The 19914-nt window shown below is 47.5% G+C and overlaps 1 protein-coding gene across 1 annotated transcript; it reads left to right on the forward strand.

Annotated features, from left to right (window-relative positions):
• Window positions 1-2008: 2008 nt before the first annotated feature.
• WNT9B (Wnt family member 9B) lies at window positions 2009-18954 on the forward strand. The gene is made up of 4 exons (XM_062631814.1): window positions 2009-2118; window positions 9562-9818; window positions 15116-15381; window positions 15924-18954. Exons 1-4 carry the CDS (start codon window positions 2027-2029, stop codon window positions 16398-16400), a joined length of 1092 nt encoding a protein of 363 aa, XP_062487798.1. The 5' UTR covers window positions 2009-2026; the 3' UTR covers window positions 16401-18954.
• Window positions 18955-19914: the final 960 nt, after the last annotated feature.

Genomic DNA, 19914 nt, shown 5'->3' on the forward strand with positions numbered 1-19914 from the left:
ACAGAGCAAAAAGCAGTTGACCCAGAAAACTATTTGGTTTAGCAGAAATATGGCCATTGTGGCAAATGCCCCTAAAAGTGTTTTCAAAACAGCAAAGATCAAATCAGCTCTGAAATAAATGAATGTAACTAGAGCGAGACCTACAACGTCAAGTCCTGAAGCATCCCTACCAGGAACTGGGATAACGCAACGTGCCAGGACAGAAAACAATTCTTCTTTTTCCAGGTTTTTATGGGTTTCATTGGCTTATGAACTCCATGGCAAAGCCTAATCCTGGGCCTTGCACTGTGCAGTGGAGCAAGCAGAGCTGTTAAACACTCTTCTCACCATACAGGTCTCAAGTGCCCTTGCTGCCCTCCTACTTTCATCTACTTTCCCTTTCACTGATGTATTAAGCTCTGCTCCTTCAAGGTCCTCAACAGATCTGAGCCTCAGCCCTGCCTCTGGCAAAGCATTTCCCACTCCTGCTGTCAGCACGAAGCATTACTTGACCCATGTGCTAAGGCACCCATATCCCTGCTTCATGGCTTGTTTCATGCCCACCTCTACAACCAACTTGTCTTGGTCAGCATCTCTCCTGACACCTTCCTCTTTGCTTCAGACACCAGGGAAAAGGCCCTGCTACAGTGGCTCCCCAATAAGCCAAGAAGGAAGAGAGGTCTGGGGTCAAGATGACCGCTCCTGTTGTCCCCTGTGCTGAAGGCTTAATGCCCTTGTAGCAGGGTTGTGCAGGCAGGAGGTGGGACAGCTCAGCTCCACCATCCAGGCAGGTTATAGAGATGCCCTACCCTGGGAAAATGCCATGGGTAGGCAAATAAGAAGCAGCAGCCCAAGCACACCCTGGAGACCAACACTGGTGTTGGTAACAGAGAACAGGTCTCAGTGTTCCCTCCCCATGATGAGACATTTGAGGATGCAGCTGCAGGGATGGGAGCCCTTACAGGTCCAGTTGGAGTTCCCTAAGTGTGACTGGGAAGTGCTGCGTTTCACAACCTTGCACACACCTCTACACTGTTTGCAAGGAAACTTTATGAAGGAGGGTGTGAAAGGCAGCAGTGCACCACCAGCTCAGCAAAACTGCCATTCTCACTTACTGCTTGGGCGGATTGGCTTCATTGGCTACCTGCCTATCTGGAGCCCTACCACGTACGTGTCTCCATAGTCCTCTGATTTTATGGGAGTATTTTCAGAACACGGGGATTAAACCTCCCTAACATTTGTCTCAATCTGGTTATTTGTTGCTGAGTTCCTCTGTGAAAGTGTGTAATTGCATTTGAGAGGATCAGGCTCGGCATTAAACAGTGCCTACCCTGCAGGGTCGTGCATCCATAAGACAAATGCCCAGAAAGGTGTGGACATCTGCATCCTTGGAGGTCTTGCAGGACAAAGACACAACCATCCTTACCTAGGTTTGACAGCAACTGCCTAGGGACAGGAGGATTGTCTAGAGACCTCCAGAGGGTCCTTCCCACCGACTTTTCTATGAGATGTCTGCTTGTGCAATGCATGTTTGGTTATATATGTCTGTGAGAGCATGCTCTGAGCATGGGATCTCCCTGGTATGTCCATGAACATTAGAGCAGTGAGCCTAGGCAGAAGCAGAAATAGGTCAGGTGTGTGCTGGGGGCCCAGGCACCGCAGGTGCCTCCTTAGTTTTTTTCCTTAACCCACCAGTTTAGCTGTATAACCGGGTGCCCGCAGCTGTCAAAGGCGGCAGTAAACTTTGGCAGCAGGATATTCCCTATATACTGTTCCATATGGCACCGTCGAGCATCCCGAAGCTGCCACGGGGACTGCCAGTGCTTGTCCCCCGCGCCCCGCAAGGATGGAGGGACCTGGTGGGACGCGACCCAGCACGGAGACCCTGAGGGCTCTGGGGGCCAGCGGGTCCTCAGGGAGCCCCGGGGGTGCCCGGCGGCTGTGGGACGAGACGGGACGGGAGGAGGGGGCCGCCCCGCCTCCCGCTTAAAGAGCCGCGGCGCCGGGCGGCCGCGCAGTGAGCTGCGGAACGGCACCGCCCGGCACCATGCCCTGCGCCTTCGGCCGCATCCTCATCATCAGCATCATCCTCCTCCTTCCCATCCTCCTCCTCCTGCCACCCACCGCCGCCTACTTCGGGTCAGCACCGCCCGCGGGGATCGGCCCCTGGCGCCGCCTCCGCGCAGGGACCCGGGGAGAGAGCGCGGAGGGTCCGCGGGACAGGGCAGGGATGGGAGGGGGGGAACGCGGAGGGTCCGCGGGACAGTGCAGAGATGGGGGGGGGGGGGGGGGGGGACGCGGGGGGTCCGCGGGACAGTGCAGGGATGGGGGGGGAGAGCGGAGGGTCGGGGGATGCTGTGCTGCTCCGCGGCTGCTGCGCCCTTGCGCGGGTGCCTGTGAGCGGTGTCCGGTGGGGAGCTGTGGAGTTTGAAAGGGCTGGGAGAAAGGGTGCTGGGTGTGAGCACCGCGGAGAAACGGGACAAGGAAAGGCCAACGTGTGGGCAGCGGAACGCAGGGACGGGCTGGAAGATGCTGGGAGCAACCGGGATCAAAACTTGCTTGCTTGAAGCGCGCTCCGTTTCTGTTCAGGATGCGAATTAGCCCCGGCTGGTTGCAGGCTGTGACACCCCGCTCCAGGCTGCTTCCCTGGAGCGAAGAAGGTGGGAGGAGGGAGGCCGGGCTCAGCAGAGAGGTCTGGGTGACATGTGGGTGCTGCGGGGCTCAAAGCCAGCCCAGGGCCAGAGGGTGCGCTGGGGCGCAGGGAGGCAGAACTGATGCTTCAGCCGGGATAGGGTGCAGGATAAACCTGGGCACGACCGCTCCTGGGTGCGTGTCCTCCCCTCACATTTCAGGTTGTTTGGGTTAAAGGCAAAGGTGGGGTTTTAATAGGTTGGGTCAATGCAGAACTTCCCGTGGAGACGGGTTTTGGTTTGTTTTCTCAGTCAGCTGCTTCTCAGGGAGGTTTTTCAGACTCTCTTGTGCTAAGTAGGGCTGTTAATGCTCATCTCCCAGGGAGTGTAGGGGAGCTGCAAATACGCATGCATTCAGACACTGCTGTGAGTGATGGTAACACCCAAGACAGATCTGAAGGGTCTTGGTCCCTCCCTACTGATCCTCCCATCAGGTGCCAGACACCTCTTACATTTGCTGGCAAGTATCTGTAGGCTTACATAGGGCAATGATTGGTATTTCATTTCTGCTGCAAAGCTTCCTTAAACCAGATGGATTTTAAGTTAATTAATTGCATTGTTTAGCCTAACTCGTATCTAAGCACCTGCTGCCAGGGGAGGACCCTACCTTTCTTGGTCATTCATGGTGTGTATGTACACATGCTCTACAAAGGAGCTGGCTTGTGGTGAGTGTTTGGCTTTCCAGCTACAGGGACACGTGCGCAGGGTTGTAGTTAGTGGAAGTGAATGTCTCTGTGCCCTCCTCTCAGATAACTAACACAAAGTGGTCCCTGACTATTGCTCAAGCTCTTAAAGCAACCTGACTGATTCTTCATCTTGTGACAAGGATGTGTTTGATAGGAGCTGCTTCCTGGGCGTGAAATCTGGCTCTGCTGCCTCTTGATGGTGCCTAGCTCAGGATCTGAGGCTGCAGTTCCACTTCTGAAAGGTGTTTTCCTTGAGGGGTTTGTCACAGGGCTGCCCTGCGTATTCTCACCTCTCCACTGAAAAATCACAAGAAGGAAACCAAAGTCTAAGAACTCATTGGGTGCTTGGTGGTGATGAATAATGTGATCCATGGGTGCTTACTTTGAGCCCATAGACATAGAGGAACTCCAGTATCCAGAAGTCCTGATGTGAATGCCTGATACAGCTTAGTTTGGAAGTATCTTGCATCTAAATTACTACTGAATTAGAGGGGACCTTAGGCCCTGGTGCAGCAGTCCACCTCTAAGTTCTGCCGAATAGGAGAGACTTATGCACAGGAGCCAGATCTTTGCTTTCCAAACATTTAATTGAGGAAACCTCTGAAGATCTAATAAAAGGTGCAGGAGGCTTTTGGGTGCCAATCTGCAAAGAGAGGACCTGAGCCCTTTCTGTTGCGTACAGTGGCTTTGGCAAAGGTGAGATACTGCTCTTTGAAAGTAGTGAAAATGCCAAGTTCGATTCCATCAGGACCAAGGTAAGGCAAGGAGTGCCCAGGGTAGTCCAGCAGAAATGGTCCAAGGGCCAAGCAAAGATGAAGATGATCTATAAATATACAGAATTAAGCCTTGCCATACTTAACACAGCCTTACACTGGTGGCAGCTGTGGGCAGACCTTGGAAGAGCACATTCCCATCACCTGGGGTTGTTAGCTATCTGATGTCAGTGCACTGGCTACGCTTGAGCAGACCTTGAACTGCCAATGCTGGCTCCACAGAGGGGTACATTGGAGCCTACAGGAGAGGGGGAGAAAATAAGCTTTGCATGAAGTGTGGTCCGGCTGTTGTTCAGGTGATGTTGGGCTTGCCTGGCTTGTTAGATGCAGGACCCCAGGGGTGGCTGTCTCCCTGGTACACAGGCAGTGTACCCCTCTTGACTTCCTTTGTGCTTGCTTTGTTTCCACCTTTGCTTCAATCTCCCCCATGCTGCAGCCCCTCTAAGGTATTCCCTCCTCATCCTAGCAGTGCTTTTGCTTTCAGGATCCTTGCGTGGGAATCTCTCTACACCTCACTGAAAGCTCTCAGCCTCCTGTTGTCTTCTTAGGGGCTGGGTTTCACGAAGTGGAAAGTAGTTTAGGCTGTGCTGGAGGGCAAAGAGCTCCTCAGAGGGTGTAAGAGGATCTCTTCCCAGAGTTCAGAAGAGACCCAGCTCAGGTGGGATGTTGTTGGATGGGCGGGAGCCACAGGCTTGGTTAAAGCCTTCTCCTGGAGAGACCTCCATGGAGCAGGCTGCAACATGTCTCATTCATGGGCCAGTCTGGCCTGTGCAATGTGGGCAGCCAGGTCTGCTGGAGCCTTCCTTTGTAACTCATCATTGAGTACCTGTGGTAGGTACAGAGGCACCAGGCTTCCAGGTGCTGTCTGCCTTCACAGCTCCTCTTAATTCAGCCTACCTGTGTCCTCTGGAGCTAGTTCTGCTCCGTGAAATTCAGTGACACAACTGTTGCTCATTTCATGATGGAAGGGGCCCTTAGAGAGTAAAAACAACACATGGTTTGCAGGTCTATTGAAGCTTAGTTCTGAAAAGAGCGTAATATGTTAAATGACATCTTAATGTAAATAAGGGTACCTTCAAAAATGCTGTCCTCACCTGTATGCCCCTGGTATACAAGATAGAAGGATATCCTTGCATCCTTCTGTCCACCCCCTGTATCCCCTAGAGGGATACCCCTGTATCCTTCTAGAGATGTTGAGTAAGCTTTGGGTTTCATCGTTAGCCCAGTTACCTACATTCCTATGTTTGCTTTGGTAGCTGTTATTGAAGCATGTCCCTGATGAACCTACTACCAATAGGGACTCTGCTGTCCAGTTCTGATCCTGGAAAGATTTCTGAAGATGTTTCTGATAAAACAAGTACTTGTATTACTTCCAGGCTGAATAATCCTTCCTCAAAGTACAGTATATCAGGAGGGTTTGTTACAGCATCTTCCTTTGCATTCTCAGAGACACACAATACTGGGATGTTTAAAGAGTGTATTAGCAGAAAGAGAGCAGAAATGGAGAAGGAAGGCAGCTTTCAGAGGAGACTTGAAAAGACAGAGTCTGTAGTGATTGTCACAGCAGAGCCAATGTGTGGCTACAGATGCATTGAATAGGTAAAGGCTTTTCACAGATGCTTTTTGCTTATCTTCCATTCCCAGATCCTCTTTAGTCACTGTATCAGGGTATCAGGCTTCCTATAAAATCGTCCCATTGAATGTGGAGTGTTTCATGTAAGGAGCGTGGCCAGCCCAGAGTTAGACTGAGTTAGATCTCCCATGTAATGATCAACCAGACTGCTGTCCTGCTCTGGCTGTGCAGCAGCAGGGAAGGCACTGCCCTGAAATCAGGAGCTACATGGAGATGGTTCAGTGACTGAGGCAAGAGGGGGAAGGATATAAACCAAGGATGTCCAGTCTGTGGGGGCACAGAGCAGGTAAGGGTGAAGAACCCAGTGCAGTTAGTGTGAACGGGTGCATAGGCACTGATTGCAGTAGTTCCCAGCTAAATCCTCGTGCCATACCTCTCGTCCCGAACCAGCCATCTCTTCCGATGGAAGAATTTTATATGCTGTTCCCTGTGGAGTTTAAGGAGAATTGGTATTTTTAAAAGGAGGCTATATCTGGATACATCATCTGCTGCTGTTCTCAAAAAGGGTTCACAGCAAGCAGAAAAGCTCCTTGCAAAGGATTCCAACTCGTAACCTCGTGTAAACCTCACCTGAGATTTTAATTCAAGCCATTTTTCTTTGTGAGGAGCAGAAAGCTTGACAGCAAACTTGGAGGGTCGCAGGTATAAAGAGGGTCTGGAATGACAACTCTGATGGAGAAAGGTAAAACACCTTTGAGAGCAATAGTTTATCCCAAGATGCTTCTTTGGGGATTTCTGCCACCTTCTCTGCAGACAGCGAGTGGTACAAAGCATGGAAGATCATTCCCTACAGTCAAGGCACTACACCACTGCTGCTGGCCATCCATTTGTCCAGGGATGAATATTGAGGATGAAATAACGTTGCTTCTGAAAGGATTAAAACTCTATTCCACTGAGTTGCCAGGGAGAAAGGAGAGCCGAGGACCTATTGTGCACTGCAGTGGCCTTGATTTGATCTGTCATTGTCCCATATTCTCTTTCACCTCTCCTGAATGCTTGTTGCAGTTATCTGTGGGGTGTAGATATTTCTGTGGAACATGAAAGGCCCATGAAATCAGATATGGAGGACTGTTGTGGCTCCCTTTGATTTTTCTCCTGACTTGGGAGAGGTAGAAAAGGCATATTTTTAGGGATTTTTAAGATCTTTCAGATCCAGAGGACACTGGGCATTGCACAGGAACAGGCTCTCATTAAAAGTTTCTTAAGCAGCTGGAATGTGGCTGGAAGGAGATTAAAGGAAATAGATGAATTTAGCAAAGTGCTTAGGCAGAAAAGGAGGGAGAAATAAAAGTTGGAGATCCTTATTGTTCTTTCAGATTGCTAGCAGGTGTGCATTAATTCAAAGAGTTTATTTTCTTTTTTTTGCCATACGATCTGTAGATAATAAACCCTAAATCATCTAAAATCAATGCGCAGTTTGCCTAACTGCAAATATCTGCATATTTTCTATTTAATCTCGTAAGAATGTTCTCATACTGTGATGCTGATCTGATCCCATGGTAGTTTTACCATAACAAAACACAGTTACAGTCGGAGTTTGCAAGGGTTTGCTTTTATGGGTAATCTTAGCTGTGCTTGTTGGGACTTAGAGAGTGGCTTCTGCTCCCAGCTTTGCCACTGGACCTTACAATCATAGAATAGTTCGGGTTGGAAAGGACCTTAAGATCATCCAGTTCCAACCCCCCTGCCATGGGCAGGGACACCTCACACTAAGCCATGTCACCCAAGGCTCGATACAACCTGGCCACCCACTGCCAGGAATGGAGCATTCACAGCCTCCCTGGGCAACCCATTCCAGTGCCTCAGCACCCTTACAGTAAGGAACTTCCTCCTTATGTCCAATCCAAACTTCCCCTGTTTAAGCAACCTTGGGCAACTCCTTTTATTTCTCTGCCTCCTGATCTAAATTGAAAGTTACCTGAGCCACTGGTTTTGAGAGCAGTGTCTGTGCGCTGATCTGATGGAATGAATCCCGATCTCTGTAGGAACTTGTTCCTAATTACGGAGGTGTGAGTGCATCTGGGGGTTGTAGGCTACTGCGAGAGTGAAGGCAGAAGCGTTGTGAGGTTAGATCAGCTGAATTGTGCTATAATCCCCATGCCTGGGTAGACTGGATGGACTACAGAGAGATCTAGACATCTAACTCGGAAATAGATGTTTAAAATATCAAGTATGTGGAGGACTAAAATTGCTTGCACTATGAAAGAGCCATGCTTTTACAAGGAACCCGATAATGGTGCAGAGGTGAGGAATCTCACTTCCTACACTGCCTTGGGGAACTGCTTGTTTGGCATCGTACCAGCTTGCTACCTCATGTCCATCTCCAGCTGGCTGGGTTTGCTCAAGCACTGAAGGTGATGGGGAGTCGCTGCACCGCTGGTGGGGATGCCACAGCCAGGTGGTCTTTGTGGATGTGCTTCAGAGACTGCTCCTGCTTGCATCCCTCCCTATCCACCCTTCCTGCTCTGACTCCCACAGTCACTTTGAGGAGCAGCATAGCCCAGTTTGCCTGACTCAGAGAGAGGAGCAAGAAGGACTTGGCTCATCCGTTTGTCCACGTTGAAGTGCTTGTGGACTTGCAAAGAAAACAGCAGGGCTGGGAGGAGGGAAGGCGTAGTCTGAAAATGCTCATATTGGGGGTGAGATGGGTCCAAAAGTAGATTTTTTAGGATGTTTCCATTTCTCTGTTTATTTTCTGGGCGGGGGTTGAGGCACTCTCCAATTCTTACCTGTTTGGTAATAAGGAGAGGCACTCCTGATCAGTGTTGTGCAAATGCAGGACTGTTCCCAGGTTGTTTGCATCAGAGTAAATTAATTTCTCTGTGTTTTCAAGCAGCCCAAAGATATTAAGGGAGATAAATTTTGCAAGGGACGGACTCTTCACTCTTGCTGTGAAGAGTGAAACCATTCGTCTCAAGTTTGTGACATTTTTCAGCTGAATTACATATAAATACATACACGTGCATTGCTGTGGCATTTGGAAACACATTTTTAGTTGAGCTTTCCTTTATTTTTTTCAGTACAAAAATGTTTCCCAGCAAAAGATGTGTTTGCCCTAGAAAGGTGGTCATTGATCATGTCTCCTTCTTGGCCTTAGAATCATAGGGTTGGAAAGGACCTTAAGATCATCCAGTTCCAGCCCCCCTGCCATGGGCAGGGACACTTCACACTAAACCATGGCACCCAAGGCTCTGTCCAACCTGGTCTTGAATGCTGCCAGGGATGGAGCATTCACAACCTCCCTGGGAAACCCATTCCAGTGCCTCAGCACTCTCAGAGTAACTTCTTCCTTATATCTAACCTAAACTTCCCCTGTTTAAGTTTGAACCCATTACTCCTTGTCCTATCACTACAGTCCCTACTGAAGTCTTCTGTAGCTGTGTCTAGTAGCATGGTACTGGTGCCCACCAAACCCTGGAAGGACGTGGTTCATGCTTTAAGGAGTTAGCACAGAGGTGTAGCACTACTGAATAAACCAAATCTCTGTATGAGACAGTGAATGTACTGAGAAGGGAGCAAAGCTGCAGGGTGTGAACGTGTCCTCTTCATGGAGTCAAGGAAACTTCCCACCAGAGGTTGCTGGTGACAACACAAGTGCATTTTCTCTTTCTCCCCACAGTGTTAATCTTTGGCTTGGTGTGTGGTGGAGACGGGATAGTAGATCTAGTCAATCTGTATTGGTTAATCTTCTGGTAAAGAACCCTGAACATCAGCTTTCTGAATATCCTTCCCTCCCATCACCTTTTTCCTTCTAGGACTGCCGTCCTCCATCACTCACTGCCTTTTCTGCTTCCTTTCAGCTTGACCGGGAAAGAAGCTCTGACCCACTTCCCATCCCTGGGACCCTCCACAAACGCTGCCCAGGGGAAGGTGCACATGAAGCAGTGTGACTTGCTGAAGCTGTCCCGCAAGCAGAAGAGGCTGTGCCGGAGGGAGCCTGGCTTGGCAGAGACCTTGCGGGATGCCATCCGGCTCGGAGTCATGGAGTGCCAGTACCAGTTCCGCAGTGAGCGCTGGAACTGCAGCCTGGAGGGACGGACCAGCCTGCTGAAGCGAGGTACAAGGTAGTCTTTTGTTTGCAGTATAAAATCCCACTTGGTTCTGTAGCCCCTGGAATATACATACTGCTGAGCCTGGAGAAGAGAAGGTTCCTTAAGGGGAGACCTCAGAGCAGCTCCAGTGCCTCAAGGGGCTGCAGGAAAGCTGGAGAGGGGCTTGGGACAAGGGATGTAGGGACAGGTCAAGGGGAATGGCTTTAACCTGCCAGAGGGGAGACTGAGATGAGCTCTTAGGCAGAAGCTCTTCCCTGTGAGGGTGCTGAGGCGCTGGCACAGGGTGCCCAGAGAAGCTGTGGCTGCCCCATCCCTGGCAGTGCTCAAGGCCAGGTTGGACACAGGGGCTTGGAGCAAGCTGCTCTATGGAAGGGGTCCCTGCCCTGGCAGGGGTTGGAGCTGGAGGAGCTTTAAGGTCCCTTCCAACCCAAAGGAGGCTGGGATCCTATGATCTCAAATTAAGCAAAGTGGGGCAGAAACCAGGGAGTGCAGAGCATCGGTTTTTCCTAAGAATGGCAGCTGTACAGTTTGGGCCTTTTGGTAACAAAATAGGTCTTATCCTCATCTTTCCTGCACAGTTTATCACAGATTGAAAAGTAAAAGGAAATTCACAGCCTTGGCTTGTGGATTTTGTTCCGAGGGCAGAGTTTCCTAGACTTGCCATCTTCCTGGGTTGTCAAATGTGGATGAAACTGAAAAAATAAGGGTTCATGCTTTACGTCAAGGGTCATTTTAAGAGAAGACTCTTTTTAGCTCTTAGGATATCACTGTGTGTAAATCTTTGCTGTTCTCAGATACAGAATTTAATCCTAATTTTCTGTTAGAAAAAGCTGTTTACCAGCATTGAGGCATTTCAGTGCATGTTGACAAATATCTCCTAAGACTCTTTCACACTGATTTGGAGTTTGTGCAGAAGTTCAGCCAGACCGGGCAGAAAATACACTGCCTTCTCTTCACCAAATGCTTTAGAGGATGAAAATGTCCTATAAATTCTCTATTTGAGGTAGGAGGGAGCATAATAAATCCTTCAAATTGCAAGAACTTGAGAAAAATGGAATGAAGACAGACCCCGAAATTTCCTGATACAAGCTCCCAGAGCATGCAGATGCACTTTGTTAAACCTGTCTACAGCCAAGCAGCGCCTGGCTGCCTGTTACCGTTTCTGCTCTTCATTAATGCTTAGTAGCATTTACTGTTACAGTCTTCAGTATTAATGGAGTTTCAGACCTTTGATAATGTTTAGCAGCTTAGGTTTTTCAAAAAGGGGCTGAATAAGCCACTGTTAACTTTGCTGAAATGAAAACGTTAATTTTAATTAGCTTTGGGATTGCAACTTTTTAACATCTCCATTTAAAATTATCAGATTTTCTTAAATTCTACATTTATATTTTAGTAAACCAGCGCATACAACATCAAATTTACCTCATTGCAGGGCTCTATTGTGGCTTTTTTAGTGCACTGTGGAAGAAGCAGTTCACGATCATGTTGAGTGTCTTTCTGACATCTGTACCTTCATCAACCTCAAAGAACTTGAAAATGACAATTGAATAATCCTCATCTTCAAATAGCTGGAAAACATTTCATTATCTCCTGGTGGCATGCCTTAACATTTCCAGGGACTCCTGACTGACAAAATAAAATATCACCTGTAATTTAAAACCTGTTTTGGCAGATGAGGAGAAGGGTTTGAAAACTTTTATTACACAATCTTAAGGATCAAATGATGATTTAATACAGAAAAGTATGCTGTGTGCATTTCCTATATGAGAGGGCAGTTGGCTGGAAGCAATTATTAGCTCTCGTTTTCCATTACCTTGCAAACAGGCTGGTTTCACAAAGAACATGAACGCTTTCAGCTAACACTTTTGATCTGGTCCTCACGTATTCCTACTGCTGTCTTGCTGCTGCCTTGGAAATTGTTGGTCGGACAATGGGCTATGCTCCTTTCGCACAAAGAGTGATGGGGAGTTTTAAAAATGATTAAATCATGCAATATTGCCATGGTGTTGGAGAAACCGTGAGGAAAACCACACACTTTTTAAGTGTCTTTGGTTCTATGAGGGCAAGAGGGGAAAAAATCATGCTCAGTGAGATGGTTCATTTTTGTAGTAGGTGAAAACTTAACTTGCAGTCACAGCTGAAGCACTAGCATATCTGATTCGGATCACAAATGCTTTTCCTGCTTCTAGAGATGCCACCATCTTTTTTTCTCCTATTTAAATATTTCTAGTAAGAAACTAAGAAAAAAAGCCAGACTTTCTGGGTTTTGAAATGCCAGCTTTGTTATTTTCACATTTCTTGTTTTATACTGACACTCCTCTAGATACAATTGGAAACTCCTTTTCCATAACCTACAATCCTTCTGTGACCGAAGGATATTACTCTTCACTGATTCATGCAAAATTGCCCCGTGCTCCTTCTCCACTGCTTTAAAAATCCATGGAAATAGTTAGATTTAAATGTATTGTGGAGACACATTTCATCTTGTTGCACAGTGGTGGCTGGTGTCTTTATAAAAAGCAATGGTGAATTTTTGTTTCCAAGGTGTATCAGAAAGGCAGTCGATTGCTGCTAGAGTCAGGTAAGAAGTATTTCATCTCAAACAACATGGACATTTGGGAGAAATAAATACCTATAATAAAGACAGCTCAAATCCAGCCACTCAGAAAAAGTCTTTCTGGAGAGATGAGCAATCTTTCCATGCATTAATCCATTTCTTCCCTTCACGTTGGTTATTCTTTGACCTTCAAGCAGTGATTTCTTTGATGTGATGAAGAATCTAGGAGTGGTACAAAGCAGGGTCACTGACACAGAGATGGAGAACTTCCAGTCGTGGAGATTTTGAGAACTCAGCTGGACACAGCCCTGAGCAACTTTGGCATTGGAGTTAGCCCTGCTTTGAGCAGGAGGTGGTACCAAAGACCTTGAGAAGGCCTTTGGGCTCCCCTGTTTTGGTTGGTTTGGTTTGGATTTTTGTTTCTATTTCTCTTCTTTTTTTTCTTCTTTTTTTTTTTCTTCCCCAGAGATGTCTCTTCCACTTGGTCTGAAATGCTCACACAGTCTTTAGTGTAGCATTGTAAAATCTTTGCCCTTGAACATCTTTCCTTTGGCAGAACCACCATATGGCTAAGCTCCTTCTATTCTAGTTTTCCTTGTGGTCTAGATCACACCACACCACAGAACAGTGTCTTGCCATTGCAGCAAACATCCTTCTGTATTTATAGGCAGCTGAGCTAAGAAATAATTCCAGAGAGCTCAGGGGAAGAGTTGGACATGTGCAAGGTCCTACCAGAGGGAGCTGGTTTGCTTCAGCATCTTGAAATTCAACTCTGATGGACGTTTGCGACCAAAGTGCCCAGGAAAGTCATCTGCATTTGGATGCTCTCCCCTTGCACTGAGTGTTTAGGATTTCATTTGGTCACTATCAACACAGTCAATGGGGTCAGGAGAGTGACTCATCCCTAAAACAGACCCTGAGAGCCTGGGAATCCACTCCAGGCTCCACTGGCTGTGGTGGCAAGATCTCCACTGACATAGTGGGTGGATAGATACGCAGGACTCATGGAGAAACCTCTATTTAGATCCTCTCAAACCATGCTTGTTGAAGCTGATTGCTGCTCATTTGTGCTACGTCCCACTAAAAATCCAGCTTCAATAGCTGCTCTGCTGCTCACTGTTACCCCACAAGGACCGTTCAGTGTTTCCTTTACTCATGTGGTTTGTGAATTAAAAAATTAAATGGTGACCAATCCCTTATGAAAAAGTAGAAGGAATCATCTTAGACTTTTCAGACAAGCATTTGGCAGCCTGGTGACATTGACCCTTTGCCATAAAAGGAGGTTTGGTGGGAGGAGAAGAAGGAGACGATTTGGAAGTATGCTTGTTATCTTCAGTTACTGCTGTCTGCAGTGGCCTGACCACAAGCAGTGGTCTCTGATTTCAAGTGGGTTGAAACCTGACCAGCAATTACATGGAGTGCCACAGGAGAAACCAAACCATCACTGCTCAGAAATAGCAGAAGCAGTGTGGTATTCCACAAAGTCAGATTTAGCAGGGTATGTGGAGCTGACTGGTACTGCTAGCTTTATATGGTATGGGAAAGAGCTTCCAAAATGCTCTCCTCTCTTTTGGTATGACTTAGTGACATTTTTTCATTATTCCTCCAGTACCCCAGGAGATCTTATAGGGAATCATCAGCCAGAGAGCTTAGTTGCAAGTTACTTGCCCCAGTGACACAGCAACTAAAATGGTGAGGCAGGAAGCAGTTGTATTGATCTCCTTGACCGCCTCCTTGACTCTCATCCACATCCATACTGTTGCTAGATCTTTCCTCTAAAACTCTGCAGTTCCAAAGAGCTCCTGTGAAGTCTATTTTGAAGTTCCTAATGCAGCCTCTCCATCGTGTTCATGGTTAGTCAATTTTTCATTCTTCTTACTGATAGCTATCAGAACTCTTTGTCCTGTTCTCTGCTCAGATTTATGGTGACCTCACTCAGATCTCAGCAGTCAGTGGTCTCATCTATTATTACAGCTGGATGGGAATTCTTTGAGGGAACAGAATGATGGAAAGATTTGATGTTGGACTGGATGAATTCTAGACGTGCCTTCCAACCTCTGCTCAGAGGGCTAACTCAAGACTAGATCAGATCTCTGTGGTTTCCCATGTGGAATTTTCCAATGTGGAATGTTCTTTCGCTTCAATGTGTTTTCTTCCCTGCAACATACATGCAGGAGAGTTGTCCTTCTTGCCCATGATATCCTTCAACATGGAACCTTTCCAGTCAAACTACAAGTGCTTTTTCCATACAAAATGCTACTGTGCTAGCACAGTCTCAATTACAAATATTTTAAATAACAGGTCAGATTTTTAACGTATTTTTCAGTATCTTCTAAATATTTCCTGATTTTAAGCCCCAGCATGGTTTCAGTGCCTGTCTTCCCACCTATCAGCTCTGTGGTGAGCATGAGGACAAATGGAGTTTCATGACTGCTGCTTTTTGCAGTTGAATGTTCCCCCAAGACTATGTGGCTGTTGCCACCCATCCCTTCATTCATGGGTGGTCTCCTGTCATCATACTGAATCAGTCACAGCCACCAGGTGAGGCTACATCAGCTACTTCAAACATGATGTTCAGTTTCTCTGCTAGGCATGGTGTGCAGTTAACGAAAGAGTTTTGTCCCTTTGTGTTTCTAAGTCTTGTGCTTGATTTTAGCTCACAGACTAAGGAGGGCCGGTGGGCTGGATGAACACTTTATTTTGCCTTTTCTGCTCCTACCTTCTCCTAATGCTTCTCCTGTGCAGGTTTTAAGGAGACTGCCTTCCTCTACGCCGTATCCTCTGCTGCTCTCACCCACTCCTTGGCCAGAGCGTGCAGTGCTGGGCGCATGGAGCGCTGCACCTGCGATGACTCCCCAGACCTGGAGAATCGCAAGGCCTGGCAATGGGGAGTCTGTGGAGACAACCTCAAATACAGCACCAAGTTCCTGAAGAAGTTCTTGGGGCAGAAGAGGATTGGCAAAGACCTGCGGGCCAAGGTGGACATCCACAACACCAACGTTGGCATCAAGGTGAGGAGCTGCACTAGCAGGGCTAGAATGAAGCTAGGACTTGGTGCAAGTCTTCTAAGCCATCATCAGCTAAGGCTGTTTGTGAGAGGGCTATTCATGGCCCCTACTCACAAATTGGACCTGTCTACCTCTGTGTCATGGACCTTACAACACTGAGAGCTTCCTGGAAAGACTTCTGTACTCTGGGGTGAGGAGTTGCATGTTGAGTGGTAGAGTAGCATCCTGTATCCTCTAGTGGCATCAGGGGCTGAGTGACAGCAATGCACAGCACGGTAACAGCTGTAAAACTCAATGGCTGAGTTAATTCATGGACATAGGGAGTTTTGGGAACAGCTAAAGCTTCGGAGATGGTGAAGTTGACACTCTTGAGATCAGGTCTGAGTTTAGTTTTTCCTCCATAAAATGGGAATAATAATAAATACTGAATAATACCAATAAAACTGAGGTACTTCCAGTCTGTCTGCAATCGGAGGTGTTGCCTCTACCCAGAACTAGGCTTATGGTCCTGGCAGATAATGACTACCCTTTCCATTCCTCATCAGGCTGTGAAAAATGGTCTCAAAACCACATGCAAGTGCCACGGTGTCTCTGGCTCATGTGCTGTCCGGACATGCTGGAAGCAGCTTTCTCCTTTCCATGAGATTGGACGACTGCTGAAGCTGCGCTACGATGATGCCGTCAAGGTCTTCAGCACCACCAACGATGCTGTGGGACACTCGGAGCTGGCTGGCCCCCAGAGACACAGCCATTCGCCCAAGCACCCTGCTTCACCCCGCTCTACTGACCTGGTGTATGTGGAAGATTCCCCTAGTTTCTGTCGTCCCAGCAAATACTCCTTGGGAACTGCTGGGAGGACCTGCTCTCGGGAAGGCAACTGTGACAGCATGTGCTGTGGACGAGGCTATAACACCCAGAGCCGGCTGGTTACCTTCTCTTGCCACTGTCAAGTGCAGTGGTGTTGCTATGTTGAATGCCAGCAGTGCATGCAGGAAGAGGTTGTCTACAGCTGCAAGCAGTAAAGACAGTGCTAGAGGGTCAAGGCAAGTCCTAGAGCACAAGGAAGCAGTAGGGAGGGAGAGATGTGATTCTCTGCTGTGGGGTGAGGGCAAAGGCAAGCACCAAAAATGTCTAGTGCTCCTGTTATCTCAATGTTGAGATCCTCCAGTCTGGGGAGGACTCCTGTATGAGGGGTGAAAACCAGAGGTTTTGTGAGCTATGAGATCAGGAAGCAGGGTCAGAGAGTGGGGGTAACGTGGGGACAGCAGAAACACTGACGCAGTCAAAAATATCTCTCTTGAGCTAAAACTTGTACTCTGGTCTGCAGGAACATCCCCTCCTCCATCTCTAACTTGTGCTTATGTAAATGCATTGGGGTGGTGAAACTGAAATTCTGAGGGCTTGAATTATGGGGCCAGGGAAGGAACTAACCAGAGACTGGATCCTGATGTAGCAGAGCCAGCTGCGTTCCTGCACCAAGGCAAAATGACTCTGGCAGCAGAGATCTGCAGTGCTGTTCTCTGGCTGCTGGTTGAACCCTTTCTGCTTTGAACTCAAAGACTTGCTGTTGAGTACTCTCATCTCGATGCAAGAATTATGCCTCAGAAATGCCAGTTTACAAACAAACGGAGCTCATGTCCATCATCTCCCAGGTCGAAGTTTGGATGTGAGACTCCAAGTGCGTGTTAACCACGTTTTAATCTTGCTGTACACAGGAGACCTGGAATTGCCTCTGTTACAGTGTATGTACTGCCGGAACTCAGACGAGGTCTGGGAAGTGACCCCTCTGACGCATGCTGCCCCACAGGGAGTTATTTATGGTGGTGGATCCAGGGTGACGGTGCCAATTCTGCATCTTTCCCCCTCCCTCCCTTGGCTTGTCCCAGCCAAACCTTTTTGTCTCATCACCTTTTTGTCTCGTGGGTACCACTCTGCCTGGTGCCCAAGGTGCATCCCATCCCACAGTTCTGCTCTGTGCTAATGACAGGGAACATTTCTGAAAGGGAATAAGGAACCACAGGAACTGGGACAGCTTATAAATTGCAAGTCACGAGTGAGAATCTCTGCACAGGGGAGTTAGATATATCGAGATAATGCAGGCACCTGGCAGGAGAGAAGGTGACCTGGGGGGAAAGAACACAGTCCATTACACAGATGTGATGCCCTGGCTTTGGGCTGTATTTACCTAGTTCACTTTCAACTGAACACAACATAAGCAACCTGTTTTGTTTCTTTTGGCTGTGTCTTGTGAATGGCATTCACTGCCCAGCCACCAGGTACACACAGATATGTGCAGCACAAACTGGGTGTTGAACTCTATTACAGTGCTTGGCAATGTATTTGCCTGCTCCAGAGCTTGTCCTGGTTAATCCTATAGCAGCAGTCAGAGTGCTTTTATTGTGAATAGCTCTGGAGTGCCTCTGAGATAAAAAAGCTGCTGTATTTACTCGATGCTGGTAATGGCTATAAACCAGCGAGCAGGATGCCTGTGTGGAGATGGGCTGGTGCTGGAAAGAATACTTAGATCCTTAAACTCAGACCAAAATTCATTGGCAATGTCATGGATGAAGATGCTGGTGTGGGTTGCTTAGATGGACTCATCCATAGGCTGAATTGGACAAGTTTTCAAGGTGATCAAGTTCTCCTAACGAGAGGTCAGATCTCGACTCCAGCTCTTGAGTGTGGATCTCCATTCATTTACTGTGCTTTGGACAATGACATTGCAGTGAGGAGTGTGAATTTATACTCTCTTTGTCTTCACCTTGTTGTCCTTTTGGGGTTTTTTTACAACTATTTTTGATTTCTGCTTCATAAAAGGATGGAGAAGAACTGTCTCAGAGCAGATCTAGCCATTAACTGGCTCTTCAGAGGCCACTACGACCTTCCCTTTGGCTACCTACAGGTCTTTTAATGGGCTTATTCCTTTTTATCCCGTTTCTGGCTCAAGTTAACTTGAACTGGATTAAAGTGCTTATGACAGGCATAGTACTGCAAATAGGGCTAATTGGCCTGATTTTTGTTCTACCTCCTAAATACCTAAGAACTTAATATTGAACAGACCGTTATTTACATGTTGGCTTTAATCCTTTTAGAGTTGAAATCTTCCCATGAGTCTCAATGTTGAGCACTCAATGAAAAAGCATCCAAGTAAGTTAAAATTGGCATCACTGGTGACGTGACAAAGGAACTAGCTCTGCTCTACGCTTTTGATCCCAAGCCATATGGCTACTGCCTTGTTCCATCAGAGAGGATGGAAATAGCACACCATGGGAGGGATATCTGGGAATCCCATGCCATCGCACAGGGCATTCTCTTTTAATGAGGGACTGGGACTCAGTGGAAGGAGGGGGGAAGCACAGTGGATCCTCCAGTGGAGGAGACACCTCTCTGTCCTCTTGCTTTTCTCAAAGCTGCACGCGTCAGTTGTCCACTGGCCAGTAATTCCTGGGCATGCACAATCCGTTCTCCACACCCAGATGTTACAATCTGAGGGCAACTACAATGAATGCTCCTAGATGGTGGAAATTTCTCTTGATGGTCTCACATTTCAAAGTGAAGCTTTTCGGCTTGCTCTGACTCACTCTTCTGCACTAGTCCTGTAAAAAGCAGAGGAGAAAAGCACACAAGAACAGGCACGTTAGGGAAGTCTTTTAGTCTTCTCCAATGACCTGGTCCTGCACTGAGCATGGAAGGAAATATATGTTGCTAACAGCTTTCATTTTCCTAGGAAGAGCATTTCAAATCTGTAGGCTAGTTCTCCAATCCACATGGCAAGAAGTATTATTCTAATAATACCCTTTATCTGGCTCCAAATGCTGCAGTGCTTAGAGCAGTAGGTAAATGCATGTCAGAGGCATGTTTTGTACAACAGACTCAAAACCAAGACCAGAAGGATGGTGAGATGATTATTTAGGCAGTGAGGAATATGGTCACACTAGTGGAACTTGCAGCTTTGGTTGTGTCTTTTGCAGCTGAAACAGTGATGCCAGTGGGAACTGAAGGACAGGTTTGTGGCAAGGGGACCAGACATCTTTATTTAGGCAGCTCAACGAAGCCCTTCCACTGTGGTTAATTTGGACTAAACTGATCCTTTGGCACTCTTTCAGGCAAAGAAGGCACATTTAAAGCAGGATTAGGTACTGCTTTGCAGCACTTGAAAACGATCTTGGGTTATTTTGTGTGTAGCCCATGTCATATGGACTTTGAGGCAGCATCCCCAAGTCCCTTACCACTGGTGTCTGTGAAATGTGAAGGGATCACCTCTAGTTAATGTTTCCTTGAGGAATCAAGACCAAGCATCCTCTTGAGCAAAGCTCTTCTGCCACCTCCTGGAAATATGGGATGTGAGGACCTGGACCTCCATTTGGTCTGTGTGTGAGCTGCATACTTACAAATCCAGTAGATGTGCTGCCTCTTGGTGCAAAGAAGTTACTGGAATGAGAGGCTGGAGATATAAAGGGATCCCCCTTAAGCCTTTACATGGGAATCTTTCCAGCAGCAAAGGTGAAAGCTTCTGCCCTGGCTATAAAAGAATCC

The sequence above is a fragment of the Pezoporus occidentalis genome, unplaced genomic scaffold (assembly GCF_034315485.1).
Source record: "Pezoporus occidentalis ecotype Australia unplaced genomic scaffold, CSIRO_AGI_Poc_V1 ctg375, whole genome shotgun sequence".
In the NCBI taxonomy this organism is placed as follows: domain Eukaryota; kingdom Metazoa; phylum Chordata; class Aves; order Psittaciformes; family Psittacidae; genus Pezoporus; species Pezoporus occidentalis.